The 24907-nt window shown below is 31.6% G+C and overlaps 1 protein-coding gene across 1 annotated transcript in view; it reads left to right on the plus strand.

The window, feature by feature from the left end:
- LOC127738562 (autophagy-related protein 2 homolog B-like) overlaps window positions 1–24907 on the plus strand; it is a 115620-nt gene that overhangs the window by 85815 nt on the left and 4898 nt on the right. The window contains exons 21-42 of the mRNA XM_052249850.1: window positions 1286–1443; window positions 2381–2513; window positions 5244–5461; window positions 6790–6870; window positions 7811–7917; window positions 8466–8558; window positions 9070–9137; window positions 9370–9437; window positions 13376–13558; window positions 14287–14410; window positions 14781–14986; window positions 15402–15618; window positions 15951–15987; window positions 16794–16920; window positions 18052–18219; window positions 18457–18558; window positions 19065–19387; window positions 20154–20226; window positions 20601–20683; window positions 21355–21476; window positions 23824–23978; window positions 24686–24832. Coding sequence (XP_052105810.1) covers window positions 1286–1443; window positions 2381–2513; window positions 5244–5461; window positions 6790–6870; window positions 7811–7917; window positions 8466–8558; window positions 9070–9137; window positions 9370–9437; window positions 13376–13558; window positions 14287–14410; window positions 14781–14986; window positions 15402–15618; window positions 15951–15987; window positions 16794–16920; window positions 18052–18219; window positions 18457–18558; window positions 19065–19387; window positions 20154–20226; window positions 20601–20683; window positions 21355–21476; window positions 23824–23978; window positions 24686–24832 — 2993 coding nt within the window. The remainder of the gene's footprint in view (window positions 1–1285; window positions 1444–2380; window positions 2514–5243; window positions 5462–6789; window positions 6871–7810; window positions 7918–8465; window positions 8559–9069; window positions 9138–9369; window positions 9438–13375; window positions 13559–14286; window positions 14411–14780; window positions 14987–15401; window positions 15619–15950; window positions 15988–16793; window positions 16921–18051; window positions 18220–18456; window positions 18559–19064; window positions 19388–20153; window positions 20227–20600; window positions 20684–21354; window positions 21477–23823; window positions 23979–24685; window positions 24833–24907) is intronic.

Here is a 24907-nt window from a genome sequence, read left to right on the forward strand (position 1 = left end):
CATCTACCGGTAATTTGCATCACAATTGACTTGTCTATACAAGGGGGACCCTCTTTGGTGGCTCCCATCACTGTTGTATCCTCTAGCTGTACCTATGATTACAAAATCTTTTTCAATCTTTGACAAGATGATAAGAATTAAGAATAAAAATAATTTTGAAAAATGGGGAGAAGATACCTAGGGCAGCTATAAAAGACCTGAAGTTAAAGACAAGACAGACAACATGTTCACTTAAAAGAAAAAAGACAAATGGATAATAGTTTGTACAGAAAAGTAAAGATTAAACGAGATGAACCACACCCTAAACTGTGGTGAATTCATGTGTTTTGTAGAAGGTTACATAGTTCCTGTTCTAATGGTAGAACACATCATGTTTTGTAAATGTCTTTAAATTCTGTAGATACAATGTTATTGATCCAAGAATATTGATATTTACTTTACCAGTTGGATTACGTAAACATAACATTCTACAGATAATATAGCATGTATCCACCTCATCATAAATTGGTAATTGTTAACTATTATTTAACTTTTGAAATGGATCAGTTAAGAAAGGAGTAGGGGCATTAAGGCCCGGTTTTGGCCCAACTATTTCAAATTGGCACATAATGTTTGGAAATGCATATAGTGAAGAAATATAAATGAAAAACATAAGATTGTTTATATGATGACGTCACAGTTACGTCATAATATGAACCGTTTTCATGAAAAAGATCAAAAATGCAGAATTTGTGCAATTTCCATCGTTATTTCCATTACGGAAACATCGTGCGCAGCCAAGAAACAACAAAATAATTTAAGAGAAGCTTTATTAGAACTATTCAAATAATCTCACCAAATATAAAGTTGTTTCTTGGGTGCGCACATACTTTGCCAATCTTAAATATACTTCGAATTTGATGAAAAACAATGAAATTCAAGAAATTTTATAAAATATACAAATTTCGTCATGGTTTGTTGCCATGGTAGCTCGTTTAATGTGAAATTTGTTTTTATTTTCTAAAAACCTTGTAACTTAGTCTAGTTAGGACAAATTTAAGGATATGTATGATAACTTTTAAATTTGCAGTAATATTTGGGCCAAATAAGGGGCTTATTGCCCCTGCTCCTTTACTACAACTTTCTTCAAGATGAATATATGGATCAATGGTCAACAAAAACAATAACAATCCGTGAATTCAGGATTGATCTGTTAATACCAGGTAATTTAACTGCTAAAATTTGATATCTCTGTCATTGTAAATAAAGGATTTTTAAGAGCTGGTTCTACTAATGTTTTTTCCAGAATCATCAGATGAAGAAGAAGATTATAGTTACAATTATTACAGTATCCATGACAGCAAGTACCCAAGGAAGTCAAATACCAACAGTAATCAGCCATGTAAAATGTGTTTGCTTCTCAGGATTGACAAAGGGAAATTAACTACATCATTAAATTCAAAGGTATAGTGGTCTATATATATATATATATATATGTTCTATATATGGGATATTGCTTTCTGTATTCAAAGTCAGATGAGGGAAAAATTCTAAATCCAAATTTTGGTAAGTAAAAAAATGGGATATAGATTTAGTTAAATCCCAAAAGTTGTTCAGCTATAATGATTTACCCATAAATAAGTTTACATATAGATTTCCAGCTGTGAATTCATAAAAAATGGTATTGAACATGGTTACTTTAAGTTGAATTTCATCTGGAGGCACTTAATTGTAAGGTTTTGACATCAGATTTGCTTAAGTTAAACAGCTGGCTCCAGCCAACTTTACCTTAAATTCACCATAATTCTACCAAATCAATAAAATTAGAGTAGAATTGAAAACTAGCTGAAAAAAAAGATCAACAGACTTATGGTTAGTATGTATGATATTGATAAATTATACAAAAAGTTGAAGTTTTGTGGGGGACACTTCATGCATTGCCTAACAATACAAATGGTTTTCAAATAAAGTTTATAAAATAAAGCAGACATCCACTAATGATCCCTCTTGTGTTTTAGTTATGGTTTGAGCAGTAGCTTTTCTTTAAAAATGTCTTTATGTTCATTAGACTTTGCTGTTTTATGTGACCTCTCTTCCATCATTCTTATAATAATGATCTTTTTTTAATTGTAAGCACATTACATTCTAAGCAATCAATATCTTGTCTTAAAAAATCTTTTTATTTTGTTATTACTTATGGTAGTGAATTTCTTGCATTACTATTAGAAGGATATCTAATTAAACAGTATTTTATAAGTAAATTTTTTTTTGTGTAGATTAGTTTACATATCGATTTCCAGCTGTGAATTCATAAAAAAAATGGCATTGAACAAAACTTGACCATATTATTCAAAAAAAAATGTTTATTAGTTTTTTTCACAAGTTTTATTATGATTGACAGGCAGAGGACAGTAAAGGTGCTGCTGTAGCTGTGTTACAGAATGCTAACTTGTTTACAGTGTCACACTTCAAAGGAGATCCCAGTCTACAATATATATGTTTCATAAGCAACCAGGTGGAATTATATCACTCAGGTAAAACTTTATCCAAGTCTACAAAATATCTGTAACCAGGTAGATCCTGGTCATGGCACCAATTTGTCATATGATGGCATGAACTTAAGAAAAGATGTCTTGTTAGTTATAAGTATTGAGAAAGCTCAAAGAAATATTACAATAATTGTTATGGTGCAATTTGGGGTTGCTAAACAGTGCTGACTTCACAACAAAATTATATCTTTGGTAATACATATGTTGTAATATAGAACATTTGGAATTCTAGTGTAAAAAATTACCTCCTCTTCAAACACTGAAAACTTGATCATTTAATAGATAATTTCTTAAAAAATGTATGATTAGGATTTAGAAATAGTTTTTTAAACAGTATGGTTACCAGTGTAAATTATCTATTGCTTTTGTCACCTTTTTATAAAAGATGAGTCACTTTTCTATTGTTCTGGCTCCATTGTATCCCATTAAACACCAATTCAAGTGTTTAATGGGATACAATTTTTGATAGGCTTCTGTGCAGAACTTATAAAACTCCAAATTTGTGTATCCAAGAAATTCAATGTTTTCTCAATGCAAGAAATTTGGTATACACTTTTTATACAACCGCAAAAATTAAAAAATTTTTGGTCGTATATTGGTATGACGTTGGCGTCGTCGTCGTCGTCCGGCGTCGTCCGAAGACACATTGGTTTTCGCACTCTAACTTTAGTTTAAGTGAATGGATCTCCATGAAATTTTACCATAAGGATCAATACCACGAAAGGAAGGTTGGGATTGATTTTGGGGGTTATGGTACCAACAGTTAAGGAATTAGGGGCCAAAAAGGGGCCAAAAATAAGCATTTTTGTAACTTCCAGACAATAACTTGTGTGTAAGTGTATGGATCTCTCTGACATTGTACCACAAGGTTCCATATCACAAAGGGAAGGCTGTAATTGATTTTGGGGGTAATTGCCTCAAAATTTTAGGAATTAGGGGCCAAAAAAGGGGCAAAAAACAAGCATTTTTCTAGTTTCATGACAATAACTTGTGTGTAAGTGTTTGGATATTTCTGAAATTGTACTACAAGGTTCCATATCACATTGGGAAAGCTGGAATTGAGTTTGGGGGTAATTGCCCGAAACGTTTAGGAATTGGGGGCCAAAAAGGGGCCAAAAATAAGCATTTTTCTAGTTTCCAGACAATAACTTGTGTTCAAGTGTATGACTCTCTCTGAAATTGTACTGCAAGGTACCATACCACAAAGGGAAGGCTGGTATTGAGTTTGGGGGTGATGAATCATAAGGGGGTTCAAAAAATTTGGGAGGGGGGATTTTTTGTTTTTCTTTTTTTTTTTTTTTCCTTTTTTTTTTCTTTTAAAATTTTCCATTTTAAGTTGGTTATTTCTGATTAATATTTAAAAGCAAATAATAATGATATGGTAGGAGATACACACCAAATAGGATGTGTAAATTATTATATAATAAGTATTGTGCAATAGCAAGAAATTTTCAATTGCACAGTATTGCACAATAGCAAGAAATCTTCAATTGCACAGTATTGCACAATAGCAAGAAATCTTCAATTGCACAGTATTGCGCAATAGCAAGAAATATCCAATAGCACAATATTGCGCAATAGCAAGAAATTGTCAATTGTACAGTATTGCGCAATAGCAAGAAATATTCAATTGCACAGTATTGTGCAAAAGAAGATACTTCGTATAAATTGCTTATTTCTTGATCAATTTCAATGGGGTTTTATTCTTGAATTCTTGGGGTTCTTTAATATGCTGAATCTAACCGTGTATTAAGTTTTTGGATTTTGGGCCCCATTTCCAAAGGGTCCAAAATTTAACTTTGTTTGATTTCATCAAAAATTGAATTATTGGGGTTCTTTGATATGCCTAATCTAACCGTGTATTTAGATTCTTAATTTTTGGTTCCGTTTTCAAATTGGTCTACATTAAGGTCCAAAGGGTCCAAAATACAACTTAGTTTGATTTTAACAAAAATTGAATTTTTAGGGTTCTTTGATATGCTGAATCTAAACATGTATTTAGATTTTTGATTATGGGCCCAGTTTTCAAGTTGTTCCAAATCGGGGTCCAAAATTAAACTTTGTTTGATTTCAACAAAAATTGAATATATGGGGTTCTTTGATATGCTGAATCTAACCATGTATTTAGATTTTTGATTTTTGGGCCCAGTTATCAACTTTGTCCACATTGAGGTCAAAAGGGTCCAAAATTAAACTTTGTTTGATTTCATCAAAAATTGAATATATGGGGTTCTTTGATATGCTGAATCTAACCGTGTTTTTAGATTTTTAATTTGGGTCCCGTTTTTTAAATTGGTCTTCATTGAGGTCAAAAGGGTCCAAAATTAAACTTAGTTTGATTTTAACAAAAATTGAATTCTTGGGGTTCTTTGATATGCTGAATCTAACCATGTATTTAGATTTTGGATATTGGACCATAAAAGGTGAATGTCCAATTTAAAATTTTTAAGTTCTTAGACCACATTCATTCTGTGTCAGAAACCTATGCTGTGTCAAATATTTAATCACAATCCAAATTCAGAGCTGTATCAAGCTTGAATATTGTGTCCATACTTGCCCCAACTGTTCAGGGTTCGACCTCTGCGGTCGTATCAAGCTGCGCCTTGCGGAGCATTTTATTATGAATATCAGTTCTCCTCAATAATTAAATGAAACTTTCATTTCATCTATTGCATTTTTCCTGATTGTATTGAATCTGTCTTATAAATATTGTAGGAACTTTATCAGCATCTGAAGATTTTTCCTTAGTACCAACTTGTGAGAACATTAGTTATATCCCAGCATGCTTAAGGAAATGTAAGAAAATCTATCCCACAGAAACAGGGGTTAACAACAAATTAGATCTCAGTAACGAGGACATGCTCTCTGTAGCTGTAAGAATCAAGAAAGATACAACTGCTATTAATGATCTGACTAAAGACGAAAAAGTAAAGGTAAAATCATTGACAATAACTCCTAGATTTATGCCAGGTCACAAATATGGCTGTGTGATATGAATTAAGATTACTCATCAATTCCAACATTTGTGTGTCCAGTTTGTTAAGTTTTGGATTTAAAGTCATTTCACAGAAAGTAATACCGTATGGCGGTTTTTTTTCGCGGGTGTAAAATTTCGCAATTTAGGGTCAACAAAGTATACGAAAAATTTTGGCGGTTTTTATTTTGGTGGATTCTTAAATACCAATTAAATATTTTGGCGGATACCGAAATGGTTGTAGCTAAAAAGTTGTAAAAATTGACAACCAAGTGTCTATTGTTATTGTTAAATGATTGTTTTGCCTGCATGACGTCTTATTTATTGATTATAAATTGATACAGTTAATCAATAGAATACAGGTGTACACATTTCTTGTAAATATTACGGTTGATTAGTTACGAAATTGATCGGACCTTTGATGTACTAATTAGTTTTAATATAACCAAGAGTGACTTGCAACTCTTAAATATAATTTGACACTAATTGATAAGGGTAAATTTCTGACAGAGTACCTTACACTTATATTATTTGACACTAATAAACTAATTAACACCTATTAGCCATTTTATAAAATATATGTAATACTACGTATAATGCCCTTTTGGCATTTATGTTGTTAAACCTAACATAAACCGTTATTGACCTGCCGAACGAAAAAATACATCGTTTACAATACGCTCCAGCTATTGGAAAGTATCGTACGTATGCATAAATTTTAGCGGAATTTATTTTCGCGATTTTCCCTTATCCGCCAAAATAAGCGAAAATAACCTGCTATACGGTAAATAATGGTGCATTAAATGATAATTTAACATTGAAATATTGTCTATCGTTTACTTGATGCCCAGTGGCAAATATTTCAAGCACATTCAGGATTATTTTCTATTGAAATCCTAAAGTATCGTACCACAGGGTTCAATATTTGAGCCTTAATAACCCAAATATCAAACTTTAATGCTATTTTCAATCTTTTATGATTATTATTTTTTTTAATCTATAACGATATAGAAATAATCTTGTATGGTAATTTTCCATAAGCAGTAAAATACATTTTTATAAACAATTTGAAAAGTTTTAGTACATTTGTACAAAACTTTATGCAGTGTAAACTATATTTAGAATAGAAAAAAAGGTACAGGGTACTTTTTTTTTTTACTAAAATGTATCTTTAATCAGGTAAACAAAGTAGTCAGCCTGCAAAGTGAAATGCATGAATTGTTCTAGTAATTTTGCATTATATCAATGATAAGCAATTTCAAAATCTTTCTTCATTTTTTCCTTTAGGAATTTTTAGTATCATTGGGTGTACATGGAGCCACATTGCGACACAAAATAGTAGAATCAGGTTGCAGTTGGATATCACAGGTATTAGATTATAATGAATATACATAGTTAATAAATGTTTTAGCTTTATATGAGTTAAACAATACAAGGAGTCATGCTATTTAAGGAATGACTGTAATATTTTTTCTGTCTATGAAGAAATAACATCAAAAATGTGGTGCACACTGAATAACCCTTGTAGCGGGTTATTTTAAAGTGTGCACCACATTTTTTATGTTATTTCGAATAGACAGAAAAAATATAACAGTCATTTCTTATAATTTAATTCTTAATTCCATTTAAAACTGGAGTAAATCATGAAAAAACGTTGATGATGTCAAGGTCACATGACAAAATTATGTCTATGAGCTGATAAACAAAACAACGTCAGCCAATCGGAAGACGCGTAACATCCAAAATTAAATTATTAATAAATGGAGATAAAAATGATGATGACTGATGGCTTTTTAACGTCCAGCAGCATAGAGATTTAAGACTAAATGCCAATAAGACAATACCTAAACAGACCACAAACAGAGGTTATCAAACAACATTTGGTAAGATATGAATTGACCTGAGCGCAGCCAAGTTGAGGATGACTTGGACAAGAGTCAAGAACTGATGTCAACATTAAATCTAACTGATAAGACATATATTGGCAACAATTGGTCAACAGAGCAACTATGTAAAGTGTTATACCATAGAAAATATTGAATAGAAGATAAAAAACAAATCTGTTTGTTTAAAAATTTGGGAGAATCTAAAAGAAATAATAATTTTCTCTATCATGGAAAGGAGACTGTATTTTTTGCAATAATGCCAATTAAAAGAACATCATTATGTTATATTACATTCAACATGTAAATTGTTTGTCAAGGCATTTGAAATCAATCTGGATATGTCCTAATTCATCCTTTGTATAAAATATTGATTTTACAATAAGTCATGTAACCAAAAATGATATTGAACTTTGTTTTTGTAGGTGTTAGATCTGTTAGATGCCAAAGATTATGAAGTATTAGGTTATATAGCCCCTAAAGTATTGACAGAATTACATGTACATCTATGGAAATGTTCAGTAGATTATAGGTAAAGTAGAAATTATGAACATTGTTTGTTACTATTAAAAATTTCTAGGAAACTGTCGAAAGAGAAGCATATATAATCTTATCAGAGGCTTTTCAAAAATTATATGATTAAGAATTGCCTGAATGTTAAACTAAAATATTCTTGAGTTATATTTTATTTGTTTTGAATATTTTTTTGGTGAAATTAGTCACTGCATCGTGATTGATCATTCTTATCTTACTTACCATGTTATAGTGTTATATTAATTTTCAGTTGACATTTATCTAAAATTCCTTGCATTATATTTCATTTAATCAGCAATGGAAAAATAAAAATCCAATGTATTGTTCTAATTTTAAATTTTTGGAATTAAATATTTGAATTCAATCATTTATCAGGTGCGGATGCAGAATTTTGAAAAGGGGTCCCCTAGCAATGCAACATTTGCAGTGATACTGGTAAAAAGTCTATGCATTTATCATATTTGAAACTCCATAAGGGGGCCGAGCCCCTTGCCCTCCTAAATATGGTCTGTTTATTGATAGGAATATGTATTGATATATTTTCAGACCATTACAAAACCCAACGAAAGCCCTGCTGAAAGCAGAATCGTTTAGTATATCAAGTAATATTGTAGCTGAATCTTCTACCTCATTGTTAAGGTCTGTATACGTTTTATATACTGTAAATTCAGAAATTATTTCATGTATTTATGATTGCGATTTTGGAAGAATGAACAAAAATGTGAGATTAATTATTGCGATTTTAGGTAAAGCTGAATACATTTTTATGTATCAGATATCAGAATGCATGTTCTTATAATTGCAATACTCACCCAGTCACATTATTCGCATTAATAAAAACCTCGCAATATTTTCTGAATTTACAGTAACAACTTTTCGAATTTATATCACAATTTTCACAGATTAGATTGTAAATCAAGAAGAAATGGTCATTCAGTATAATTTATATAGGTTATACCTAAGTATTGTGTTCTATTTTCAGAACAACATCACCATTGTTTATGTTATATCTATAGTCAACTGCATAGTGTTTAAATGTTACTTCAAGCAAGTACATTGTAGAATTGTAAAACTTGAACGGATCAATGATCAATGGACGTTAAGCAACCAACAATCAATCAATCAATTAATGGATCAATTTTTCTTACAGGTTTGTGTTAGATGATGCTTCATTATTTTTATCACAGTCATCAAAACCAGTCATTAATTTACAGAGAGGTAAGTGTAAAGAGGTCATTTCATTCAGAGATTTCAATTCTCACTAACTGACTTTTAAAATAAGTTGCTGTTAAATATTCAATTTTTTTGCAATTTTGATGATCATTCTGTTTTTCAAAAATTTTAAAAGACTTATCTTGATTTTATAACGATTCTACTTAAAATTACTATGATACTGTGTCTAGGTGTATAGCATTTGATTCAACACCCATTATACGGTTTATTTTGATAGATTATGTATGTGTGGCAGATTTAGAAAGATTTGAACTTGCATTAAGGATGAACGATGGCAAAGAACATGTAAGATACAGTTTATTCTGTTAGAATGCCTTAGTATATAGATATTTCTTATATGTAGAATTCATATGATTTTTTATGCCGATTCCGCACTCTATACTTTACACAACTAAATGTTCTGAGACATATTCACAGTGCTTATTACCACCAAACAATCAAGTTTGAATATGGCTGGTGTCACATTTGCTGTTCTCAGGTTATGTCTCTTTATCAGCAGAGGCATTTATGTCCCATGGACACATTCTTCTTTTATTTTAAAAGCTAAGTACCGATTTCCCTGAAAAAAGAATGTTGATTTGATTTTTTTTATTTTTATACGACCGCAAACAAATTTTGTGGTCGTATATTGGTATGACGTTGGCGTCGTCGTCGTCGTCGTCGTCCGAAGACATACTGGTTTTCGCACTCTAACTTTAGTTTAAGTGAATGGATCTTTTTGAAATTTGACCATAAGGTTAAATACCACAAAAGGAAGGTTGGGATTGATTTTGGGGGTTATGGTACCAACAGTTAAGGAATTAGGGGCCAAAAAGGGGCCAAAAATAAGCATTTTCTAGTTTCCAGACAATAACTGTGGAACGGTGTATGGATCTCTCTGAAATTATACTACAAGTTTCCATACCACAAAGGGATGGTTAGGATTTGCTTTGGGGGGTTATGGCTCAAACCGTTTAGGAATTAGGGGCAAAAAAGGGGGGAAAACAAGGTTGTCCTGGTTAATGGACAAATACTTTTGTACAAAACATAATTTAAAGCAGTGTAAGGGAGATAAATCAAATACATCATTGAGATTATCTCCCTTACTTTAAATTATGTATAAAGTAATGGTTAATGAACAATAAAGATAATTTAAAACAGTGTAAGGGAGGTAATCAAAATACAACGTTTTGGTTACTTCCCTTACACTGCTTTTAAATTATGTTTAAAGAAATGCATATCTATAAAGGAAGACCAGTAAAAATATCTGCAAATGTTGCATCTTTTTTTTTTACAAAAAAATCCATATGAAAGATTTGACAGTATATTTTTAATTCTATTATAAAATAGATTAAGTTAGCACTATGGTAAATTTAAATGGGTAATTATGGTTGCCAACTCCATTGGAAATTTGAATTGAGATTATGACCATATCTTGAGGGAAAGATTTTTTTTGGGGAAAAAAGGGGGAGATAAAAAGAAATTGTGGGGGGGCAATTTTTTCTCATTTCAGATTTCAGAAATTAAAAAGAATTATTCTTCAAATATTATTTTTTTTTCAAATTTCAAATATTGAAAAATTTCAAGAAGTAATCTTTAATTGCACAGTATGGCGCATTAGATTTGTAAAATCTTTGATCACATTTATTTATTTGTTATGCCGAATCAAACAGTGTATTTAAATTTTTAATTTTGGGTCCAGTTTTCAAATTGGTCTACATTAAGGTCCAAAGGGTCCAAAATTAAACTTTGTTTGATTTTAGCAAAAATTGAATATATGAGGTTCTTTGATATGCTGAATCTAAACATGTATTTAGATTTTTGATTTTTTGGCCCAGTTTTCAAGTTGGTCCAAATTGGGGTCCAAAATTAAACTTTGTTTGATTTCAACAAAAATTGAATATGTGGGGTTCTTTGATATGCTGAATCTAACCATGTATTTGGATTTTTTATTTGTGGACCCCGTTATCAAATTGGTTCATATTGAGGTCAAAAGGGTCCAAAATTAAACTTTGTTTGATTTCATCTAAAATTGAAGTATTGGGGTTCTTTGATATTCCAAATCTAACCGTATATTTAGATTTTTAATTTTTGGTCCTGTTTTTTAAATTTGTCTACATTAAGGTCCAAAGGGTCCAAAATTAAACTTAGTTTGATTTTAACAAGAATTGAATTCTTGGGGTTCTTTGATATGCTGAATCTAAACATGTGTTTGATTTTTGATTATGGGCCCAGTTTTCAAGTTGGTCCAAATTGGGGTCCAAAATTAAACTTTGTTTGATTTCAACAAAAATTGAATATATGAGGTTCTTTGATATGCTGAATCTAACCATGTATTAAGATTTTTGATTATGGGCCCAGTTTTCAAGTTGGTCCAAATTGGGGTCCAAAATTAAACTTTGTTTGATTTCAACAAAAATTGAATATATGAGGTTCTTTGATATGCTGAATCTAACCATGTATTTAGATTTTTTATTTGTGGGCCCCGCTATCAAATTGGTCTTCATTGAGGTCAAAAGGGTCCAAAATTAAACTTTGTTTGATTTCATCAAAAATTGAATTATTGGGGTTCTTTGATATGCCAAATCTAACCGTGTTTTTAGATTTTTAATTTGGGTCCCGTTTTTTAAATTGGTCTTCATTGAGGTCCAAAGGGTCCAAAATTAAACTTAGTTTGATTTTAACAAAAATTGAATTCTTGGGGTTCTTTGATATGCTTAATCTAAACATGTGTTTAGATTTTTGATTATGGGCCCAGTTTTCAAGTTGGTCCAAATTGGGGTCCAAAATTAAACTTTGTTTGATTTCAACAAAAATTGAATATATGAGGTTCTTTGATATGATGAATCTAACCATGTATTTAGATTTTTGATTATGGGCCCAGTTTTCAAGTTGGTCCAAATTGGGGTCCAAAATTAAACTTTGTTTGATTTCAACAAAAATTGAATATATGAGGTTCTTTGATATGCTGAATCTAACCATGTATTTAGATTTTTTATTTGTGGGCCCCGCTATCAAATTGGTTCATATTGAGGTCAAAAGGGTCCAAAATTAAACTTTGTTTGATTTCATCAAAAATTGAATTATTGGGGTTCTTTGATATGCCAAATCTAACCGTGTTTTTAGATTTTTAATTTGGGTCCCGTTTTTTAAATTGGTCTTCATTGAGGTCCAAAGGGTCCAAAATTAAACTTAGTTTGATTTTAACAAAAATTGAATTCTTGGGGTTCTTTGATATGCTTAATCTAAACATGTGTTTAGATTTTTGATTATGGGCCCAGTTTTCAAGTTGGTCCAAGTTGGGGTCCAAAATTAAACTTTGTTTTGATTTCAACAAAAATTGAATATATGGGGTTCTTTGATATGCTGAATATAACCATGAATTTAGATTTTTTATTTGTGGGCCCCGCTATCAAATTGGTTCATATTGAGGTCAAAAGGGTCAAAATTAAACTTTGTTTGATTTCATCAAAAATTGAATTATTGGGGTTCTTTGATATTCCAAATCTAACCGTGTATTTAGATTTTTAATTTCAAGTCCTGTTTTTTAAATTGGTCTACATTAAGGTCCAAAGGGTCCAAAATTAAACTTAGTTTGATTTTAGCAAAAATTGAATTCTTGGGGTTCTTTGATATGCTGAATCTAAACATGTGTTTAGATTTTTGATTATGGGCCCAGTTTTCAAGTTTGTCCAAGTTGGGGTCCAAAATTAAACTTTGTTTGATTTTAACAAAAATTGAATATATGGGGTTCTTTGATATGCTGAATCTAACCATGTATTTTGATTTTGGACATTGGACCATAATAGGTAAATTAAAAAAATTCAAGTTCTTAGACCACATTCTTTCTGTGTCAGAAACCTATGCTGTGTCAAATATTTAATAACAATCCAAATTCAGAGCTGTATCAAGCTTGAATGTTGTGTCCATACTTGCCCCAACTGTTCAGGGTTCGACCTCTGCGGTCGTATCAAGCTGCGCCCCAGCGAAGCATTTTATTTATTTTTGAAAGACCGTGTTTAATTTAACATTTAGTCTTAGGCTTTAAATTCTATATGCCTCAAGTTTCTGATAAAATGATGAGTTTCATTGCTTAATGATGCTAAATAAGTCATAATAGGTTGGATATATTTTTTAACTGAGATATTACTATCCTCACATGCTTCTAGTTGATAGAAACAGTAAGTTTTGAATGTTTTTGCCATGAATATACAAACAATGATGTTCTCAAAATTTGTTTACAGAAATTTCCAAAGACAGATTTCAAAGTATCAACAAATCGTTTAAATATAAGGACATGTTCAGATTCCTGTAAAGCTTTGATGGATCTGATTCGATACTTTGCTACAGATGGTGATTTAGATGTAGAAGAAGCAGAAGATTTAAATTCTACTGGTACCTCTGATGATATTATCTCTACTGACAATGTAAGGCTCTTCTTTACAAATATGAACAATTGATAAACATAAAATAAGAAAATACATGAATGAATTGGTTATTTGTATTTCAATTTATAAAACTATATATAGCAGAAATCATTTATCTCCTGAATTAAGAAAACTGTTTTCTTGCAAGTTTTTTATTTCTTATTAAATTTTTACAGACTCATTTTAAAAAATTGTTAGCTATGGGAATCAAATTGCTACAGTGAAATAGTTTTATTCTGAGTTCTTCATCTTACTTGACTTGACTTGTACAATTTTGAAGTCAATGCCTTTCAATTCCTTCATAAAAAAGCAGCAATGACAATCTAAATAGAAGTGGAAACTTTCAAGAAGATGTGTCAAATACTAAATTATCATTGACCTTTAACCAAGACAATGGTGATTGTTAATTATATTGTAAAGGCATATAAAGACACCGTAAATATTTGTATATATTCTTTTAAATGAAGCATATGTTGACACTTACTCAAACCCAACAAATATTTTTACCAAACATGATCAATAAGTTATAAAATGTCATTTTTGCCAAACAATAAAAAATCGGCCATTGCTTTCATTCCAAATTTTTTAGTATTGTCATTCAGTGAAATCTGTTGAGTATACAAGTGAAAAATGGTGTAACAAACTTGTCCTTATGAATTGTTATTGGCTTGTTATAAGCATTATGTTGAATTTCTATAACTTATGTCTTTTGATGTATTTTATTTAAGAGCCAACAAACAATAGATGATGACAGTGAGGATGATAGAAGTGGTCTGTCTGAATCCAGATTAGAACAGCTACATACATTGGTGGAGGATGCCATGCAAGAATCAGGTGCTATAACCAGCCCAGGTCAGTTTTAATATTAGGAGAGAGTTTATGAAGAGGGCAATGTGGATTAAGAATTTTCTTTTATAGAAGTATAGAAGATATGTAAACACTGAAACCTGTTGAATTTAAATTGTCCAGATTTAACTTGAATCAAATTGATATATTCACATTTGTTCTAATTCTACTCCTGAATAAGAAACTTTTATGGTTTTCTGGTTTTACCAGCTCTTTATACACACTTCCAAGGACACTTACAAAAAAATTCTGTGATAGCATACACAATGTTGATATGCTGGTTTTGCCAGTTCTTTCATACACCCTCTCAAGGGACTTACCAAAAATTTCCATGATAGCATTATTTATGCTAATATATATCTCTTTTTGTCCATAGATAAGCCAGAGTCATCTGCCCATAGAACAGAAGTATTTTTCACCACAGAAGGAGGTATGGGTGAGGTGCCCCATGCAGGGATGATGCGACCGATAGTGATTTCAGCTAGCGCTGATTCTGTAGCTAGCACATGTAGTGGTGTGTCAGAAAATTTCAGTGATGATGAAGATTTCTGTATTATTGATGATCCAGGAATAGGTATCGCTGTAAGTATGTCTAAAACTGTAAATCCAATTTCTTCATTTCCCTTCTGCTTGACAGAAGCTTATAATTTTTTTAAATTACTAGTAATCTCTCTCCATTATCTAACACAACTCTCAGTATTATAGACATTTGTATATGTAAATCTTATGACAGTCAGCATTGTGTTGGCACTACATAATTTAGAATTGTTTTGTTTTGTTTTACCAATGAAATAAAATGTGGAATGGATACTGTTACATGTCTGTAGGTATGTCTACTTGTTGGTATGTATGCTTGTAAAAACTTTCATAAAACAAAACTATATAAACTAGTCAAGAAACAACCCATGCATAAATGGGAGGTATCTATTGCAACTTATGACACGAACAAATCCTAAAGAATGAAAAAGAAAAAATATAGAAATTGTATGAATTTCAGCCAAAAGATGGTGAGCCATGTGTAAGAGTTTTCACAACAGATCCTATAGAAATTAAGGACAATCACTTCAGTCAACCAACAGGTAAAACAGACCTACTGAAAGCCCCTGATCACTATCCTACTGCTGAATATAGATATACACTGAAGGAACTGACTGTCGTCTGGTACATGTATGGAGGAAGGGATTTTAGTGATGCTCCTAATTCTACATCTTTAGGTATGTAATCACATATTTGGAGAAGATACAATATAAATGTTTCTAGTTTACAGATTTTAATATTTATAATATATTTACCGTATATCTGGATATTTTTGTGTGTTTTAAATTTTGAATTTTCATGGTAGGCAGTTTACTGCAAACTTTACCCTACTAGAACATTTCACTGTTTATTTAAATGTTGATCAGATCAGTGTAGTGTAAAGCAGGCTTTAAATCCATATTACTTTAAGGTGTTGTCATCCTTAATATACTTTAAAGATTACATGCTGGACATTTAGCATTTAAACCATCCATAACCATGCATAAATTTTTATTTGTTTTTATTTTAGATAAAGATACTACCATGTCTTTCAAACCTGAGAAGAGGTAAAGAATTTTATTTATTTTGTTTTCAACAATTTATTTTGTTTTCAACAATTTATTTTGTGTTTAGTTTTTCTGCCAGACCAAGGTCATACATTTTTTTTTCTGGGAAAAAAAATTTGATGTTTACACTGACCATTGATGCTACATGCCAACACATAAATTTTGGAAAAAGGGATATTTGGTAAATGGACAAAAAACATAATTCCAATAGCACACTGAGAAAAAGCCATAATTCAAAGGAACATAGTTTTTTTTCTTTCTTCAGGCCTTCAATGTTTACTCCATATGTGCTTAATTAGTTCCATTGGACAACTAAGTCAACTAAGTCAAAGTGAACTAAATAGTCGTTAATGCTCTGTATGTCTACAGGTCCACTGCATTTGACAGCTTTTGTTGTCATTATTTGTCTATCTGTTGTTAGCTGTTTTGATGATGTGCAGAACCTCCCTTAAAAACCTACTCTGAAAAAAAAATGACTAGGGTTTCCTAGTTACTAGCCTAAACTGTAATTCCTATGGAGATCATTAAGTTCAAAGTATATAAATAAGATGGTGTGGTATGATTGCCAATGAGACAACTATCACCAAGAAACCAAATGACTTGGATGCTGGTTAAAAAACATTGATATGTTATCTGTATCTACTCATTTCACCTTAAAATACCAAGAACCAGCACAATATTTGCAAGGACAGCAAAAAAGTAGAATGGAAAGCTGACATTTTCATGGAAAAAATTCACATGTGTTCATTATTTTTTAGTACTTATGTTTTATCATGAACTTTAATTAGATGTTTATATATTTTCAGTGATAGCAAACATCAAATAAGAATGGGATATAGACCAAAGCTTCCTGGTTCTGACAGATTATCAGCAAAAGTTAGAGGTGGACCAGGTAGAGATCATGATGTTCTTATGGAATTACAACTCACCAAGGTAACTTTTCATAGCATGTATGTCTGATATTTGAAAAGGATTAAAGCTGTTGCATTTATTTCCTACAGCTGGTTACAGTTTGTAAATGGGGGTCAGCATTGTTTTAATTGTGAATTCATTATGTGTCAGTCATTTTTATACGACCGTCGTATATTGGTATGACGTTGGCGTCATCGTCGTCGTCGTCCGAAGACACATTGGTTTTCGCACAATAACTTTAGTTTAAGTGAATGGATCTCTATGAAATTTTACCATAAGGTTCAATACCACAAAAGGAAGGTTGGGATTGATTTTGGGGGTTATGGTACCAACAGTTAAGGAATTAGAGGCCAAAAATAAGCATTTTTCTAGTTTCCAGACAATAACTTGTGGAACGGTGTATGGATCTCTCTGAAATTATACCACAAGTTTCCATACCACAAAGAGATGGTTAGGATTTGCATTGGGGGGTTATGGCTCAAACCGTTTAGGAATTAGGGGCAAAAAAGGGGGAAAAACAAGGGTGTCCTGGTTAATGGACAAATACTTTGGGGGGGTTAATACGCAACTGTATAGTGTATTGCACAAAAGCAAAAAAATAAAAGGGGGGTAATTTTTTTTTTTTTTTTTGTGGGGGGAGGGGGGTCAATTCGCAACAGCAAAGTGTATTGTACAAAAGCAAAAAATTGAATATAATTTCAAATCATATAACCAATTCTAAGTTCTTTGACTACAGTTATTCTGTGTCAGAAACCTTTTATGTGTCAAATATTTAATTACAGTCCAAATTCAGACCTGTATCAAGCGCGAATATTGTGTCCATTTTTGCCCCAACTGTTCAGGGTTGGACCTCTGCGGTCGTATCCAGCTGCGCTCAGCTAAGCAATTTATCTTGTTTGTGAATAGCTGAGAGTGAGTTAGTATGCACAAGAGATGGACCTTAATGCATTGTTATTCAGCAATGTCCAATCCTTTCTTTGGATGTGATATAAAGCATTGATAGGTAGTATTCAAATTTTTGTAAAAAATTTTGGACTACCAATCAGAGAGTTAAAATGGCTAGGAATTGCTTAAAATTCTTATTAGAATGTTTTTGTCTTTGTTTAAAGTTTAAAACAACATTAATTATTTCATTCCATGACTATTCTACAGATCAGAATGCAGCATGAAACCTACCCAAGTCATACAGAACAAGCCTCTAGACAAATCTTAGTGATTAGTGACGTAGAGATTCGAGATAAACTGACTGTGTCTAGTATTAACAAACTGCTGTATCAGTATTCATCAGAAACTCTTCCTAAACAAACTAATTCGAATATGGTAAGTTAAAATTTGTTTATTGTGAAAAAAAAGAAGTTGACCATCAATCATTCAATAAGTTTATTTTTGAGGACCTTAAACCTTTAGTCTAACTTTAATTGTGATGTATTTTCCTACAAACTTGTGGAATATGTACACAGAAATTTTATGTTTTAATTTTGATTAAGTTTCACATCATGTTGCTGTACATGTTTCATCCAGATTATTTTTTCAATGTATACATTTATGTTGATACAGGTGTTAATAAAAGCCATCCATGTTAGACCTGACCCATCGATCAACTCACAAGAATGTTCATTACGAATATCTGTTCAGCCATTAAGACTTAATGTAGATCAGGTATATATAACTAACCGGGATGATATATTACAAGAAGGGTACAGAAAAATTTTCTTTCAAGGGCCATAACTCCTTTAAGGGTCAATTGACGATTTCTTCAATGTTATATTATATATAGAATTATTGTTCTAATTAATATTACTGTTTAAAATTGTATCTTTCTATAATAGCTTTCAACATTATAACCAAAATTTGTTAAAAATTGAAAAATGACTTCATAACATCCAATTTTAATCCAATAAAAACAAGACAAACCCTGAAAACATTAATGATAAGTGATAATAACTTTAGATTCAGGGGTGCCCCTAGTGTAGCAGGAACCGCTAACCTTTTTGGAAAATCAAGAGTATTCCAAGGTCAATTAAAATCCTTATATCTGTTTAACTTCTGTAATTTAGGATTGAAACTACTTTATACTGTCCTTGTATGTTCTATAGAAAAATAGACCTGCCAGCTAAGCAAAGGAAAAAATTGTACTAACTCAGTTCACTCTCTTATATTTTTAGGATTCATTATTTTTCATGAGGGACTTTTTCACCGAGTTAAGTGGAGGTACTGTAGAACAAGTTGTACCTATGGAGAAAGAAACAGAATCAAAACCAAGGTCAAGGACACCCTCTGGTGCTAGTGCTCCTTCCCCACCACAACCAGTTATGACTGTTGGTCTTCCAGAAGCCCTGGAGGAAGACACAGATCCACAAGAACTTTTAATGATGTTTGATGAAGTTCAGGATTTACAGATGAACACATCTAGTGATGGAGAACATACACCTCGACCTTGTTCCTCTGAGCCAACAATAGAGCCATCTAGTCAGCCAATATTTATAAAGTAAGTCCATTGTTGTTCTCTTTGTGAAGTCAAAGTTCTAGTAATTTCAAATAAAATACAAGCAGGTATTATAGTTATTACCACTGAGGTTTGACAACACATTGACTGTCAGTGTGTTGTCATACCTCAGTGGTAAGAACTATAATATCTGCTTGTATTTTATTTTTAAGTGGTAATTATTTTGTTGTGAACTCTAAAAAAGGTTTATGCATTACAAGAGGTCAGCAATTGGCTGTCTCCATGTATAAGTTTTACAAAAATGATTTTTTTTCAGACCAACCAAAACTCTCACACATGGTTATCATGTTCTTAGAAAAAATAAGTTCAGTATTAATTTTACCTCGAGCTATTTAGAAATGTGTTCAGTACTGAAGTCAATATTTGCAGGGTGAAACAGATTGCTTCTAGTGGCTATACCTAAGATTCATCTGAGCAATTTTGATGTCAACATCAGCTACTTTAAAAACTGTCTTAAGTTTAAAATAGAATTGTACAATTCCAAAAAAAAAAACACTTGTAAAATTTATGGTATAATAATAAAATTTGACAGTTATACATTTATTAACAAATTATCTTATTGCACTCTAAAAATTTTCCTATATTTATGACCTTCCAAATCATTTATGGTTTTCAAACAAAAGACTAAAAAATTAAACCCATCAAACAAACACACAAGTAAACAAAACAAAACCAAAGATGCATTTAGTGTTATTTAAGGAACTGAGATAATAGACCAATTTATAAACATGAATTTTAATATTTTCAGGTCTTTCATATTTTCTCCTGATGTGCCAATTCGACTGGATTACCATGGTAAAAAGCGTGTTCTCTCAGAACATGTAAGTTAAAAAATAAAGATTAAAGCTAAAATCTGAGATACAGACAAAACTAGCTTCACATTTTATTTATATTATCTTTGTTTTGTATGATTTTTTGATGAAATACCATATTGTTAGAACTGTTAATAGTAATCCTCGTAATATATTATCTGTATCTTGATGATAAAAATTTTCTGATCAAATGACCCAATTTTAAGGTGTTGCATAAAGTTTAACCATTTTATTGACTTATGCAATCATACAGTAACTTCTCAAAAGGTTTTAATTAAAGAAAAGGTTTCGATTAAAAAAAAAACTTGTTATCAATTGTGTAGAATATCTTAGATTTAATATATATACGGTAATATTTGATGGTTACTCTTGTGATTTTTCAGGGAACATTAGTTGGATTACTATCAGGCCTTGCCCAGTTGAATTGTTCGGAGTTACAACTAAAGAAATTGACTTACAGACATGGGTAGGTTTTTGATAGAAGGGAAACTGCCAACAGATTCCTTGTACTTTCATACTTGTATGCAGATATTTTATTAGAGTTATTTTGGTGTACATTAAGAGCACTTAAAGCACAAGTTAATTGCACAATAGTAATCCCCTACAACAAAGTTGTTTAATTGGATGCTGTAAAGTGGAAATTTTCACAAGGGGTTTATTTTTTGTAGTTTGGCTATTAAGATGAAATTGTGAAGATATCCCCTTGTGTAAATTATTTTTTTTTTTTTTAAAGATCTTTAGAATCACAGACAAAAATAGTTAGGACATAAAATTTCATGAACAGGTTTTGAACTAGAAAATGAGAAATGTAAACCTCCCTATAGTATTATATTGATATTTACCTCCATGAAGTATAAGTTTTTGTTTTTATATCTGTTTTTAACTTCTACTTGCCATTTGGATATTTGAGAATTCAGGTAATTAGCTTGTAGACATTGTACAGATTCACTGGCATGTTCTGATTTCTCAATCTTCAGGCAGAATCATTATGTAGAAAGGTGTCCTCCCTAATTGATTTTCAAGGTCAGAGGTGAAAAAGTAATTGAAAAGAAAACAAGACGTTACAGCTTAAATTGCATGATCTGTTTGTACCAGACTTGTATACAATTTAAATCAAGACTTTGTATTATGTTGTAGATTACTAGGGTTAGATAAACTGGTGACCTACTGTATAAATGAATGGTTAACAGATATTAAAAAGAACCAGTTAGCCAGTGTACTGGGTGGTGTGGGACCAATGCACTCATTTGTACAGTTAGGTATGTAAATAGAATAGTTCTTATGTAAGGAGTAATATAGAGAGATAAGGGGTAGATGTCATACGAGACATCAACCCCTTTAAAACAGCACAATACAACAAGAAGTGAAACCTGAAGGTCACCATATTACCTTGAGCAATGAATTGGCAACTATATACTAAGATCTAAACTTCCCTAAATTAATTAGCGACAGCCAGAGATCTTATTCTGTAAATTGACAATAGATATAATGAAATTAAATTATTTTCAAGGAGCAAAAGATGGATTAAGTTAAATTGTCCATATTTGTAAAGTTAAAATATCCTCAATCATAACAGCTGGTTACCAATTATAAAAAAAACCTGAAATTATGCTTAGATGTAAATCAAAAGAAGCCAATAAAAAACAGGAAAAAGTCTTTTAAAATTTCAGAAAAGATATTGATGCTTAAAGTAAAAATTCAACAACAAAACTAAGATGTATTAGGTTAAAGTTTAAGAGAAAAGATAGATGTGTAAGGGAAATCTAAGATTGAAAGGTACATCAATCTAGTTGGTCAACCATTGAATAAAAAATGTTTTCCTGTTATTTTTAGCATTACATTAGAAAAAATTCAATGTCACAGACCCAAAGTGATTGTTTTACTAACATCATTTGGGTAATTGTTTTTACGAAAATGAGTTCAGATAAGGTAAAGTCACTAGAAATTGTAGTATTGACATTAAATAGGGAGATGAATGCACACTTCTATTGTATGTACATGTCCAATCAACCAGTAATCTGTTGAGTGGTTATTTCTATATGTCATATAGTGGTATGACGTTGGCGTTGTCGTCGTCGTCGTCCGAAGACACATTCGTTTTCGCACTCTAACTTTAGTTTAAGTGAATGGATCTCTATGAAATTTTACCATAAGGTTCAATACCACAAAAGGAAGGTTGGGATTGATTTTGGGGGTTATGGTATCAACAGTTAAGGAATTAAGGGCCAAAAATAAGCATTTTTGTAACTTCCAGACATAATTTGTATGTTAGTGTATGGATCTCTCTGACATTGTACCACAAGGTTCCATATCACAAAGGAAATGCTGGGATTGATTTTGGGGGTAATTGCCTCAAAATTTTAGGAATTAGGGGCCAAAAAAGGGGCAAAAAACAAGCATTTTTCTAGTTTCATGACAATAACTTGTGTGTAAGTGTATGGATCTTTCTGAAATTGTACTACAAGGTTCCATATCACAAAGGAAAAGCTGGAATTGAGTTTGGGGGTAATTGCCCAAAACGTTTAGGAATAAAGGGCCAAAAATAAGTATTTTTCTAGTTTCCAGACAATAACTTGTGTTCAAGTGTATGGATCTCTCTGAAATTGTACTTCAAGGTACCATAACACTACGGGAAGGCTGGGATTGATTTTGGGGATAATTGCCTCAAAATTATAGGAATTAGGGGACAAAAAGGGGCAAAAAACAAGCATTTTTCTAGTTTTAGGACAATAACTTGTGTGTAAGTGTATGGATCTTTATGAAATTGTACTCCAAGGTTCCATATCACAAAGGGAAAGCTGGGTTTGAGTATGGGGGTATTGCCCTAAACGTTTAGGAATTTGGGGCCAAAAAGGGGCAAAAAAACAAGCAATTTTCTAATTTCCAGACAATAACTTGCGTTCCAAGTGTATGGATGTCTCTGAAATTGTACTGCAAGGTACCATACCACAAAGGGAGGTCTGGGGTTCAAAAAATTGGGGGGGGGGGGGGGGTTTCCTTTTTTTCCTTTTTTTTCTTTAAAATTTTCCATTTTAAATTGGTTATTTCTGATTTATATATAAAAGCAAATAATAATGATATGGTTTGAATAGGTAAATTAAACATTTTTAAGTTCTTAGACCACATTCATTCTATGTCAGAAACCTATGCTGTGTCAAATATTTAATCACAATCCAAATTCAGTGCTGTATCAAGCTTGAATGTTGTGTCCATACTTGCCCCATATGTTCAGGGTTTGACCTCTACCGTCGTATCAAGCTGCGCCCAGCGGAGCATTTTATTCAACCATACTAAAGCTTTCTTAAATAAATTTTAGCTAATTTACTAACAAAGTACCAGTATATTTCAAAGGGTTTTTTATGCCTGCTATTTTTGTCCCATTATACGACTTCTGGTCCTGTGATTTTCTGAAAATTAATTGTTGTCTTAAATACTGCACACAGAACATTCACTATGTATTGCACTTTGTGTAATGGCACGTCACCTCGATGTGTTACTATAGCTTTCTAATACATCTATCAAATGGTCAAGACGTCTTTTCTTTCAATCAACCACTTTATGATAAGGATTTAATCTGTTTTATAACTTGTTTTAAATATCTTTCAGCACAAGGTGTAAAAGATTTGTTCTGGTTACCAGTTGAACAGTACAGAAAAGATGGTCGTATTGTTCGAGGATTACAGAGAGGAGCAAGTTCCTTTTCCACTTCAACTGCTATGGCATTCCTAGAACTGACAAATCGTGTTGTTCAGTCTGTTCAGGTAATGATGTCTTATATGGGAAAACATTTTGCAAAATTTTGTGCTGTAGATAGGTAAATAGTTATATGCAAAACCACACAAAGAGCAAATCAACAATATCAATGTGAAGTGTACACTTTAATATTGTTCTATGCGCAAATTTTAACTCGTACACAAAATGTTTATACATTGAAGTCGCAATCAAAAGTATCCACAGGGTTACAATATCTAAATTTCTATAGGTTTTCCTGATTGTGTATATCTTCCCAAAGCTAAGTTGTGGTAAATGGTAATCAAAAAATGATATTTTTTTCACAGATGTTTCTCATTCTTTAAATTAAATGGAAAATTAGTTTTCTGATTCACAGTTTAGAAATTGCTGAAATTTTTTCTTACATTAGTTAAGTCTTGAAAATTCTAATTTTGCAATACCATGATATGTCGTCATACATTAAATGGAATTACCAAAATTTTTCGACAATACAACAGACCACACAAACCAATGTAGGGATCTGGAATCTATGTCACCTATCTCCCTTGTTATTATTAATTTTTCTGGTAAATCTAATTAATGTGAGGAGCTTAACAAAGGTTCTTTGAAAAGAAACAAAAATAGAAACATTAAAAAAACTGTTCTGAATGACCTTCAATTCACAGAAAAAAAGAAAGTTTCGTTATAAAATGCTAACAGGGTTATAATGATAATGAAATATACCATTGTTTTACAGTATGTAGCTGAGCTAACCTATGATATGGTGTCACCAGGTCCAAGTGTTAGAATTCAAGGTCACAGAAGACGTAAAAAGTATGGAAGGAAAGGACAACCATCAGATCTGAGGGAAGGGTTGTCTAATGCGTATGTTGTATTAAGAGAGGTTTGTTTTGTTTCTTAATTTTATGAATCAAATCATAGATTAAGGTTAGAAAAAAAGTCTGATAAATGGCAACAA

The sequence above is a fragment of the Mytilus californianus genome, unplaced genomic scaffold (genome assembly GCF_021869535.1).
Source record: "Mytilus californianus isolate M0D057914Y unplaced genomic scaffold, xbMytCali1.0.p SCAF_4, whole genome shotgun sequence".
Taxonomy (NCBI): Eukaryota; Metazoa; Mollusca; class Bivalvia; order Mytilida; family Mytilidae; genus Mytilus; species Mytilus californianus.